Source organism: Rana temporaria, chromosome 6 (assembly GCF_905171775.1).
Source record: "Rana temporaria chromosome 6, aRanTem1.1, whole genome shotgun sequence".
Classification (NCBI taxonomy): domain Eukaryota; kingdom Metazoa; phylum Chordata; class Amphibia; order Anura; family Ranidae; genus Rana; species Rana temporaria.
In genome coordinates, this window is record NC_053494.1 from 195845935 (window position 1) to 195858104 (window position 12170).

At 42.6% G+C, this 12170-nt stretch overlaps 1 protein-coding gene across 1 annotated transcript in view; it reads left to right on the forward strand.

Annotated features, from left to right (window-relative positions):
* LRP1B (LDL receptor related protein 1B) overlaps positions 1 to 12170 on the forward strand; it is a 1757966-nt gene that overhangs the window by 1468036 nt on the left and 277760 nt on the right. The window contains exons 48-49 of the mRNA XM_040358043.1: positions 5306 to 5419; positions 10355 to 10504. Coding sequence (XP_040213977.1) covers positions 5306 to 5419; positions 10355 to 10504 — 264 coding nt within the window. The remainder of the gene's footprint in view (positions 1 to 5305; positions 5420 to 10354; positions 10505 to 12170) is intronic.

The window sequence follows — 12170 nt, forward strand, 5'->3', positions numbered from 1 at the left end:
GTAAACCAAGAAATGTCAAACATTTGTGTATCACTGTAAACTGAGATAGTGGCGAGTTATAGCCGCGAAAAGCGTATTTGGGTGAAATAAAGCTGTTTGATGTTTGTCAGACTTGGTAACTCTGAGCCATCTTTAAACAGACCATACTGCCTCCAGCATTTGGTTTTCCGATGGGCTTTTTTAGTACAATACCCACCTGTGAACCCATAGAGAATCCAGGATTGGGACACACATGACACCCAGAGTAACCGATTTTCCCCAGCGGTCATGGAAGGTTGCATGGTTCTACTGTTTCTACACTCCTGGGTCATCCCAACCTCACCTGATATAAGTCACTTTTGTTTTTGTTTCTCTCTAATCATAAAAAAAGAAATAACTACATTTTAGCTACGGTACATGCTACACTCTTCCACCTCCCTCCTCTTTTCTTTGCGGGTGGATACCTTAGGCCTTTTTATAGGTTTCTAATCAGTTTTTTCAGTCTGACCCCTCAGACCTTTGAGGACCACTACCACCTGAATCCCAGAGGTACAGCCATGCACTTCTAAGGCCAGGAATTTTACAACAGAGGACATTTGTGCCTGAAAACATCCATGTGCATCAGCTCTAAATAATTACTTGCAATGTTCAGCAACAAAATTTAAAGACCTACAGTAGGTCACCTTTCTGACCATGTTACATTCATGTTTAGAGTGTAACATGAAACATAAATATTAAAATATATCAAACTGAAACAAAAAGTCCAAACGATAAAACAACGCTTGTTTTAGTTGGTTAGATGCCCAACTGCATAGAAGCATTTGCGCGATGACAATGCAACAAAATATTCTACAGTGATGGGTGCTTGTAACAATAGGTACGTGATGAATCCTACACCTGCTCCCAATCTTCACCACAAGTGAGGCACTCTCCTGTTCGGGGTACAAACTCACCAGAAGGCCAATATATTGAGCCTTAAGAGGTAACTGTCACCGGAATATCCGTCAGCACTGCCAGGGTCAGCATGGGTTAATACTCCATATGGATATATAAAAAACAAGAAGGCACCAGCATAGTGTAATCCCGCTTTAATATAGATAAAAGAGTACCTCTTAACACAGTAAGAAACCCCCGCTCCAAATGCACGTACCATTAGTATAGTGTTGACTAGTCCCCAGAAGCTTGCGTGTTGTTGCCACAGCGCTAGAACTCCTTCATGGTCTGAGGAAACCAACGGTGAAGCGCACTCATCACTTCCGGTTTACAGATCGCTGTAGTAGTCCCGCCCTGACTGGTTTTGTCACTCGATTGACTTCAACAGAGGGTCACAATCTCCAACCTCACTCACTCAAACTGCTTACAACCTACCTGAATAGTGGTGTGCTTCTCCCTATTGCAAACTGTTGATTTTTGGATTTATCAGGGCTGTTCATGACTCTACTCGCACAAGTGAAAAGGCTGACTGCTGACAGAACAAGACACGGTTACAAGAGCTGCCTGTTTTGGGGAACCCATCAGGGGGCGCCCTGTTTAGATGGGCAGATGTGTTGTATGTTTTATGCCATGGACTTGCTGTACAAAGCCCTCCGTTATTGGAACTGTGTTTCTTTGCTGCCTTGTTGAATAACAGTGTATGACAAACCAGCTTAGACTATTCCTGGGTGTCCCTGTTACCAATAACAAAAAAGCCTATATATGCAAAACAGGAATTGGAAATAAGCATGATTACCAGGGCGTGTATAGACAACCATAATGTAGCTATATACAGAAAACAAAGTGAGAGGATTGCGATCTGACTCCTCGTGGGTACATAGCAGTAAACACAAATATAAAATTCAGAAAATGTCTTCCTCAGAGACATAAATGGAAAATAAAAACCAACATGTCAAAGCAAGATAAAGACAAGTATATCAAAAAAAGTATCAGAAGGGGATATCAAAAAAGAAATTTCCCGTTTTGATACTTTTTGATATGTTTGATATGTTTGTTTTTATCTTTTTTCCTTGATATGTTGGTTTTTATTCCTTTTCCATTTTAGTCTCCGAGGAAGAAGTTTTTTGAATATTATATTTGTGCTTGCTGCTATGTATCCACGAGGAGTCAGATCGCTCTTCTCCAGCTTTGTTTTCTGTATATAGATTCTGGTTACTTGCATAGACTTATCCTGTTAATCGTGCTTATTTCTAGGTCCTGCATTAGCATCAGTAGACTTTATTGGTACATTGTTGTAAATGTGATTCTTGCTTGAAGGGTTAACTTCAGCTGGAATTTTTTGCAAACAAGTCTGTGAAGCTTTGCAACTTTCTTTAACGTAAAACTAAAGATATTTTTTTATTTTGGAGAGAGTAAGGGAGGGCTACCCTGTTAGAACACAAGGAATGGACATTAGACCAGTGGAAATCTTTCCTTTGGTCTGATGAGTCCAAACTTGAGATCTTTGGTTCCAACCCCCGTGTCTTTGTGCGACGCAGAAAAGGTGAACGGATGGACTCTACATGCCTGTTTCCCACCGTGAAGCATGGAGGAGGAGGTGTGATGGCGTGGGGGTGCTTTGCTGGTGACACTGTTGGGGATTTATTCAAAATTGAAGGCACACTAAACCAGCATGGCTACCACAGCATCTTGCAGCGGCATGCTATTCCATCCGGTTTGCGTTTAGTTGGACCATCATTTATTTTTCAACAGGACAATGACCCCAAACACACCTCCAGGCTGTGTAAGGGCTATTTGACCAAGAAGGAGAGTGATGGGGTGCTGCGCCAGGTGACTACCTCTTGAAGCTCATCAAGAGAATGCCAAGAGTGTGCAAAGCAGTAATCAAAGCAAAAGGTGGCTACTTTGAAGAACCTAGAATATGAAATATATTTTCAGTTGTTTCACACTTTTTTGTTATGTATAATTCCACATGTGTTAATTCATAGTTTTGATGCCTTCAGTGTGAATCTACAATTTTCATAGTCATGAAAATAAAGAAAACTCTTTGAATGAGAAGGTGTGTCCAAACTTTCGGTCAGTACTGTATATATATATGTGTATATATATATATATATATATATATATATATATATATATATATATATATATATATATATATATGAATAACATTTGTGCTCAGCACTCACACATGCCTAAATACGGAGCATCATTTTTTTTAATAAAACAAAGTGTGCAAGCCCCTTTAAATGCAATCACAAAGTGAAACAAAACCAAAAAAACATGAGATTGCCTGGCCACCACACCCCTCGCCCAAGTGGTTAGCAGGTAAAAGCAGTCAGCAGCATCCAATTTATCGGACCTCAACAGCCTGAGCAGGGGCCCTTAAGCATTCATCATGGATCTCTCCTTGTTGTTTTCTCTCAAACAGGAAGATCATATTATGTTCCAAATCAAGAAGATGATTTCCTTCCATTCATTTTCAGTAAAATCATTCTCATTCCCATGATTCACAGCACACATCAAGAGTTGATTACAGGCCTGACATCGATGGGTCAGTAATTTCACCAGCCAGTATTCTCTGACCAAATTAGTTCAAGCTGAAATTCAACTTAGATTTTAAAGAGAAAGGACAAGTTGTTTATACTGAAAGTGAAAAAAAAAAACAACCCACAAACTACAGCATACCTTACTTAATTCCTGGGTTGTGGTAATGCTTGTTACATGTAGCATTCTGACATTTATCTAGCTGGGTAATTATAAGGTTTAAATTCTGCTTGAGCCTTAGCTGCGGGAGATGCAGCCTTTCCCGCTATAATAATCATAATACTGGACAATTTCCTCCACAATCTAGATTTGGCTTCTGTGTGTGAACTGAAGAAGTATATCATTTTTGCGTAATCATTGCTTTAGGAGTATTGCACACATTTAATGGTCTCAAAGCCTACAACGTATTACTAATAATTATGTACTGTACCTATATTTGGACCAAAGATAAAGTAAAATTTAAACTGTAGACTTATCTTATCTTGCAAGGTGACACAGGCTTATTAAAGTGGGGGCTTCCAGATACATATTCATATATTTATTTTATCTTCATGGCTCTTTAGGTTTTCCCCGAAGCCCAGGGACTCTATTAGGCAAATGTTGATTATGCAGTGGTTTCCATGGCTGAAACCTGGTCTGCTGACCCTTTACCCTGCATATACCTATTGGCCAAGATATGTGGCTCAAGCTGGCCAAACACCAGTAGAATTTTATTTAAATGCTAACATTTTGAAAAATCTTTTTTTCAGAGCATTCATTTTTTTCTGTCGTTGAGTCAACTAACTTTGAAAGCTCTTGAAATTTTGCTCAAGCAGAGGTGCTTCTTTCAAGTGAAATAATCCACACTAGTCGTCTCTGGAACCCCCCCCCCCTCTTCATACATAACTTCCACATCCCACTATCCTCCTGCACACTTAGTTTGTGCAATTTCAGGAACTTTCTTCCATACTCCCCTCCACCATATCCAGCATAGCTCTCTACACCGATCACCATCCTAACATTATACCTTGTACTTTGTTTACCTTGTTCCATTTGTTTCCTGTCATGTTGTATGCTAGAGGATGGTATATTCAACTTATTTTATATGGTTTTCTAGCAACTGGTCTTTTGCTACAGTATTCCTACATGGCAACATACCATCGGACTATGCAACCACCGTGCATGGGACTTCGCAATTGCTGATTTGACTTTGCTTTCCTCTATGTTGAAAAAAAGAACGAAAAGAAAGAAAATGTGATGAAAAAAATTGTTTAGACTTGCTACTTACAAAGCAAAAAAAATCTGTGCTATCTAAATGAGAGCAGCTACAAAAACCAATAGACAAGTGTAAAGTAACAGAGCATTTGAATTGTAGCGCTAAAAAATCCACGGTTTTCTTGTCGGAATTTCCGATCGTGTGTATGCAGCATTAGAATGTCTCTTTTCAAGAGAAAATGTTCCACCCTGCTCCTTTGAACTTTCTTGTCAGTACATTTGAAAACAATCTTTAATTTGACCCCACTAACCACTGGAAAATGTTACAACCAATGAAACCAACCAACTAACCAAGGAAAATTTTTAGACAAAATTCTACTGGTGTTGTGTATGGTTAGCTTTACTGGTCAATGAGAAAGGTTAAGGATGGGGTAGAAATCAGATTAACTACCAAAGCTGTAGTCAGTATTTGTTTATGCTGCTCTTAGGGGCATCTTTAAGCTTTAATCCAAGGCAAACATTTCTAAATGAATAGCAACCAGGCGAGGGTTCTAACACTTCTTTACTATTTCCAAAAGATCTTAGATATGCTTTCAATCCATTGCACTTGTATTCACATGTTGTTCCATTTTTCTTTTACACGTTTGTCCAGTTTCTACGTGTGCGTCCACGGAGTTTCGCTGCACAGATGGGAGCTGCATCACAAAGTCCGCCCAGTGTAACCAGATGATTGACTGCTCAGATGCTTCTGATGAAAAGAACTGCAGTAAGTCAGTTGAAAATGTTCATACTGGGGTTGTGCTTGCATGGATAGTTGGTAAACTATCATTAACCATTGTTACTCAGATGATGTGGGTTTTCGGACATACAATTATCGACCTGCCCTATACTTCTGGTAGGATTCCTTGTCTGCCTTTTTTTGTGTCCACAAAATTGTCATGCTTCTATAGCTTCGGTGATGCCGAAGCTGGAATCTTAATCCTTAAGCTGCAGAAATATGCATTCAGATAGCATGTTCTTCAACATGAAATCTATGGCCTTGGAGGAAGGGGCAATCAGAAGCCACTAGCCATTTCAAGAGAGGGACATATTTCTGTGGTTTAAAGAAAATGTACTATGATGTTTTTATAGTACATGGTTTATTGTGGCACACCCTTTCACGTCTAGTATCAGCCTCCTTTGTGGCTCTTAGCATTTGGTCATGCAACATTTCACAATTTCAGTGGAAATTGGTGCTGGAAGACTTTCCAGTGCCAGAGGCTGTAGTTGCAGGTCTAAATGTGGAGCCAGTAGATATAGAATATACCTAGCATGTGTCACTGACTTCATTACCCCATTTGATCAATATCTGAATGGTAATCTCCACTCAGAGCCACCATGATGACATATCTTATGAGTACTGATGGGGGGCATTTGCCCAGTCCTCCACTCTTTTCCTATTGCCAGCATTTTAATTGCAGGCAGAGTTTGCTTTACTTGCTCTAACGTTGTTCCTTATTAATGTCCACAAGCTCCCTTTGCAAAAAATATAAAGATCACAAGATCAAAGTAGAGGGAAAAAAAGGGTTTCAGTGATCAAAGTAAGAGGCGAAAAATTCCTGCTCACTTCACTGTTTGATACAGGAAGGCATAGGGGAAAAACAAGAGCAACACGCTAAAAGATTAATGTGTTCCAGTGCTAAAACATTCCAGGGAAACATATAATAAACAAACAGTGCATATCTAAATGATTAAAAAATACAAATAATACAGAAAAAAATATCTTAGAAAGTAAAAAGTAGGAGTGGGTATTAGCACCTGCAGATGATATACAAATATGTGAATAATAGGATCTTCTAGGGCAGTGGTTCTCAACCTGGGGGTCGGGACCCTCTTGGGGGTCAAATGAGGATTTGCCAGGGGTCACCAAAGCCTGGGCTGTTCCTGAAGCCTGCAGCCGTTCACTCAGCCTCTTCACAGCCGCCCATTTAGTTCATGGCTGAGCTGGGGAGCAGGGGCTAGAGGTCAGCTGACTGGTGAGGATTGTGAAGTGGGAGGGGCTGGAGGAGACCCTATCTGCTGATTTCAGCATAGGTGTCACTGCTACGAGAAATCACAAAGTCGGAGACACAGTGAGTAACACTACCTGTGATTAGAGTTGCCTTTAAAAGTCCCCACTACAGTTCTCAGATCAGCAGATGACCTTGATCAAGAGCACCTAAGTTGGCTGATCCCAACTCCCCACCAGCACTTCCACTGATCCCAACTCCCAACCAGCACTGCCACTGATCCCAACTCCCCGTCAGCACTGCCACTGATCCCATACTCCCCACTAGGGAGTAAGAGAAGGAATAAAAATAGAGAATACATGGAAGGGAGAGGAAAAGAGGGGGAGAGAAAGAATAAGAGAAAGAACAAGAAAGACATCTAGAGAGGGATGGGGATAACAAACAAGAAATTAGGATAGAGAGAGATAAAAGGGAAAGAAAGAAGAACAAAGAGAAGAGCATCCTAAAATGCACTATAAGGGGTTTTAATATTGTGCGAGTGGAAGGGACTCAGTGAGCGCTAAATGTCCGTGGGTTAGGGGCACAAATTACGTGTCTTACCTTGGGTGCCAACAACCCACGATAAGAAAATAATTTTACCATTAGGGGTCCCCACAGCTTGGGAAATTGTATCAAGGGGTCACGGCACTAGACAGGTTGAGAACCACTGGTCTAGGGAAACAATTCGGTTGGGCAAAATGTTAAAACCTTTGGTTTTTCAGCAACACAAGCAGTCTTGGTATGATCTGGGGCCCCCAGTACCGTAAAGCAGAAAGCTATAAATCTGTATTGTTACACCCACAATTTACACTGTATGTTGCCTTGTATGTGCAACCCATGGCTCCAATAGGCTTCATTATCAAAATATGTTCAAAACAGTGCTGAAAATGTTTAGACTTGCAAGTGTACTCAAATGAAGGAAAACTTCAAACAAGCTCAATAGGTCTGATGTAGTGGCTCCCACACAGCAAGGCTTCCCTTGACGGGCACCCAACACTAGCTCAAAACATAGAAATGCACAAGAGAGTGTCATACCAAAAACATACAGTATATAATAAAAAAGTCCAAGATCATTTTAATTGTTAGTAAAAAAAGTCAACACATTTAAGGACCAACACCACTTCCCTTTCATCAGAGCTCAACACAGGATAAAACTTGGATAAACTCAGAAAAAAACTTTAACTTTACAGATCTATATTAGCACCAGCATTGAACTCTCCACATGGAGGGACAATCTGATAGCAGTTGCTAAGTAGCAATGGAGGAAAGGTGTTGCCCCTTAAAGCGGTAGTAAACCATTGTTTTTTGTTTTGTTTCCTTGAAACATGCAAGGCAAAATTATAACGTGCTAGTATACATCACATACTAGCACATTATGTGAAACTTACCTTAAAGGAGTTCCAAAAGCTAAAACTTTTAACCCCCGCTGTGCCCGGGCTGTAAAACTATACAAAATAAACTTTCACTTACCTGCCTACGATCCCCCGTTGTTCCGATATCGCCGTCCCGTTCTCCGGTCCCGGTCTCTTCCACTTCCTGCGGGTCGGTGACTCACAGTGCGCTCAGCCTATCAGCGGCCGCGACGGGACATTGCTGCGGCCGCTGATAGGCTGAGCGCACTATGAGTCACCGACCCGCAGGAAGTGCAAGAGACCAGGACCGGAGAACGGGACGGCGATATCGGAACAACGGGGATCGTAGGCAGGTAAGTGAAAGTTTATTTTGTATAGTTTTACAGCCCGGGCACAGCGGGGGTTAAACGTTTTAGCTTAGAGAACTCCTTTAAAGCCAAGCCCTCCAGTGGCATGTTGTCACTACTGACAGGGCTTCCATCTTTATCTGGTCTTCCTTCCAGGTTGGTGGGCTCCAGTCCTTTGATTGGACGAGCTGCAAAGATGTCCCTCCCATGCATGCATGCAGGAGTCGCTGTTCACGGCACCTGGCTCTGAAGGAACAGCGCGGAAATGCTGTTCCTTCAGAGCACATGCACCGGTAAGGCCACCGGCGGATTCACAAGTAAATATCTCCTAAACAGTGCACGTTTAGGAGATATTTACTGTACCTATAGGTGAGCCTTATTATAGGCTTACCCAGGGCCTTTTTTCAGGTGTAACTTGGTGGAACTCAATTCCACCACCTCTGGCTCAGACCCCTTGGTGCCTGCTCACCACAATCACTTGTAAAAGCAGAAGTCAGGCTTCTGCAGGGGCAGACTAACCATTTGGGCACTCAGGCACTGCCCGAGGGCCCCATGCCACTAGGGGGCCCCATCAGGGTTGCCAGCCTCAGTAAAACCAGGGACAGTATGCAAAAATCTGTGTTTTTTTTTACATCTGTCATCTTACTGAAATGTCCCTTAACGACATCCTTTTGGTCTAAAAAAACTCACGATTATAGCTGCCCCGCCTCTCCAGTACCCTTTCAGTGTGTGTCTGTATACTGTGTGTGTATACTGTGTATGCATACTGTATGTGTGTGTGTATACTGTGTGGCCCCATAATCTCCTATTGCCCAGGGGGCCCCATAATCTCCTATTGCTCGGGGGCCCCATAATCTCCTATTGCCCGGGGGCCCCATGAGTTGTCAGTCCGCCCCTGGGCTTCTGTGTTTACAAGTGACAGCTCTGCACTCTGTGTGTAACCCCCCCCCCCCCCCCCGAACTCTGCACTGTGTATGTAATGCAATCCTGGAATTTAATGCCCCTTTAAGACCCTCCTACTGTTCGTAAAATTTGACTGACCACACCCACTATTTGATGTGATTTGGAGGGTGTCTGTAGGGGGAGGTGTTTTGGGGGGGTCGTGGTTAAGTTCCAGCACCTATTGTTTGAGAAAAAAAAAGCCCTGGTCTTAAGTATAGGTACACAAATCATCCATGGGAGTTTACTCCCACTTTAAATGTATTGGCTATTTTTATATGACTTTTTTTTTATCAACAAATAAAATGATCTTGGACACTTTGGGCTAGATTCAGAGACAGTTACGCCGGCGTATCAGTAGATACACCGTCGTAACTCTGAATCGACGCCGTCGTAAATTTAAGCGTATTCTGGAAACCAGATACGCTTAAATTAGGCTAAGATACGAGCGGCGTAAGTCTCCTACGCCGTTGAAATTTGAAAATTTGATGTTGTTTGCGTAAGTCGTCCGTGAATGGGGCTGGACATAATTTACGTTCACGTCAAAACCAATACGTCCTTGCGGCGTACTTTGGAGCAATGCACACTGGGATATGTCCACGAACGGCGCATGCACCGTTCGTTAAAAACGTCAATCACGTCGGGTCACTAGTCATTAACATAAAACACGCCCCCTGTTCCACATTTGAATTTGGCGCGCTTACGCCGGCAGATTTACGCTACGCCGCCACAACTTACAGAGCAAGTGCTTTGTGAATACTGCACTTGCCTTTCTAAATTGCAGCGGCGTAGCGTAAATAACATACGCTACGCCCGCACAAACTTACGTCCCCCTACCTGAATCTAGCCCTTCGGTTTTGGTGTGGCGCTTCTTTTTGTATTTCCATGTCTTGAATATGTCAGGGGTATCTAGCAAGTTGATAGGTTGAATATTTTTAAGCCCATAAATGTCCTTTGCATTATGTATGTAACCCGTATACTTTAAATTAAAGTGATTCTTTTAAATAAAGGTAAATATGTTTTTGTTCATGTGCAGACAATACAGACTGTGCTCATTATTATAAGCTTGGAGTGAAAAAGAGCGGATTTATACCTTGCAATTCCACCTCGCTGTGCATCCTGCCAGAATGGATATGTGATGGCTCAAACGACTGTGGGGACTATTCGGATGAATTAAAATGCCCAGGTAATTTCCAGAGCGTGTCTCTCCTGATGTCTGCTCTGTAATGTCATAATATTGGAGAGCCATAAACTTGCTGGATGGAGCTGGTTACAGAATTAACAGACATTGCATGGATGGCTGCCATAGTCTGAGAAAATAAAATTGTTGTAATTGTTTTTTCCATTTCTGCAACATTTTTTTGTCAGGGTAATGGAAATTAATAAACTTACAATGCCCTGGAATAGAATGCAAGGTATTTAGCATTAGGCTCACATTTTTATTTCCAAGGAAGTTCCTATATATGAGAATATTTTACAGCCACACGGAAAAATTGGGCATGTGAAGCACACACAATGCTTTTGGTAGGAGAAGGGAATGTGCCTAGTCTTTAGGTCAAATGGAAGAGCTGAGGAGCCTGTGAGTTTTCGCTACAAGCCCAACAGGCTTGTTAGTTCTCAATGGTAAGCTTTTGGGACTGCAAATAAGCCATTGTTCAGTGTCCAATGTCCATGATCTCAAACCTACTCCTAAGGCCTTGTACACACGACCGGATCTGTCCGATGAAAACGGTCCGCGGACCGTTTTCATCGGACATGTTCGCTCGGAGATTTATGGTCTGATGGTTGTACACACCATCAAACCAAAATCCGCGACGTGACGGCTTAAATGCTTCCACGCATGCATCGAATCACTTCGACGTCATGCGCGGGTTCTCGGGCCAGCGGACATGTCCGATCAGTCATACTGACCATCGGACATGTCCGGCGGACATCGTTCCAGCGGACCAGTTTCTTAGCATGCTAAGAAATTTTTGTCCGCCGGAAAACGGTCGGCTGGACAAATGTCCGCTGGAAAACGGCCGGTCGGCTGCACAGACGACCGAACATGTCCGCGGAAACTGGTCCGCGGACCAGTTTCATCGGACATGTTCGGTCGTGTGTACGAGGCCTAATAGAACCATGATGTGGATCAAAGCAACAACTTCCTCCTTCCCTATTTGCACATGCCTTCCTTTTGTTTGGCCACTGGGAGTGAAATAAAAATCTAAAGAGTATCCATGTCACCTCACCCTAAAACCAAGAAAATTGCCCACTTCATATCATAAGTTCATTGATTGCACATTTTAGCCATTTTTTTGCTCTTATGCCTAGTACAGACGATCGGTTTTCCCGACGGTCAAAAGACCGCGAGGAAAACTGAGGGGAAAACCGGGAACCGGCTCGGTCCCTTTTCCGCTATACACACGGCCGGTTTTCCCGACAGGAAAACTGCCAGGAGAAGTTTGGTCGGGAAAACCGGCCGTGTGTATGCTCCCTCGCAGTGTTTCCCATAGGAAAACAGCGGGAAAAAAGAGAACATGTTCTCATTTTTTAAACAACAGTTTTCCTGTCGGTACTAAGGAGCATACACACATCCAGTTATTCCGGCCAAAAGAAAACACAACCCTTTTCCCAACGGGAAAACTGATCATGTGTACTAGGCATTATGCCGCGTACCCACGACCGTTATTCATGTCATGGAAAAAAACGACAGCCTGCCTTGCATACACACGATCGTGATAAAAAATGCTTGAGCAAAGCGCGGTGACGTACAAAAAGTACGACGGTACTATAAAGGGGAAGCTCCATTCCAATGGCGCCCCCTTTGGGCTGATTATGCAAGTTTCCCTTCTCATAACTTGCTTCTGAGC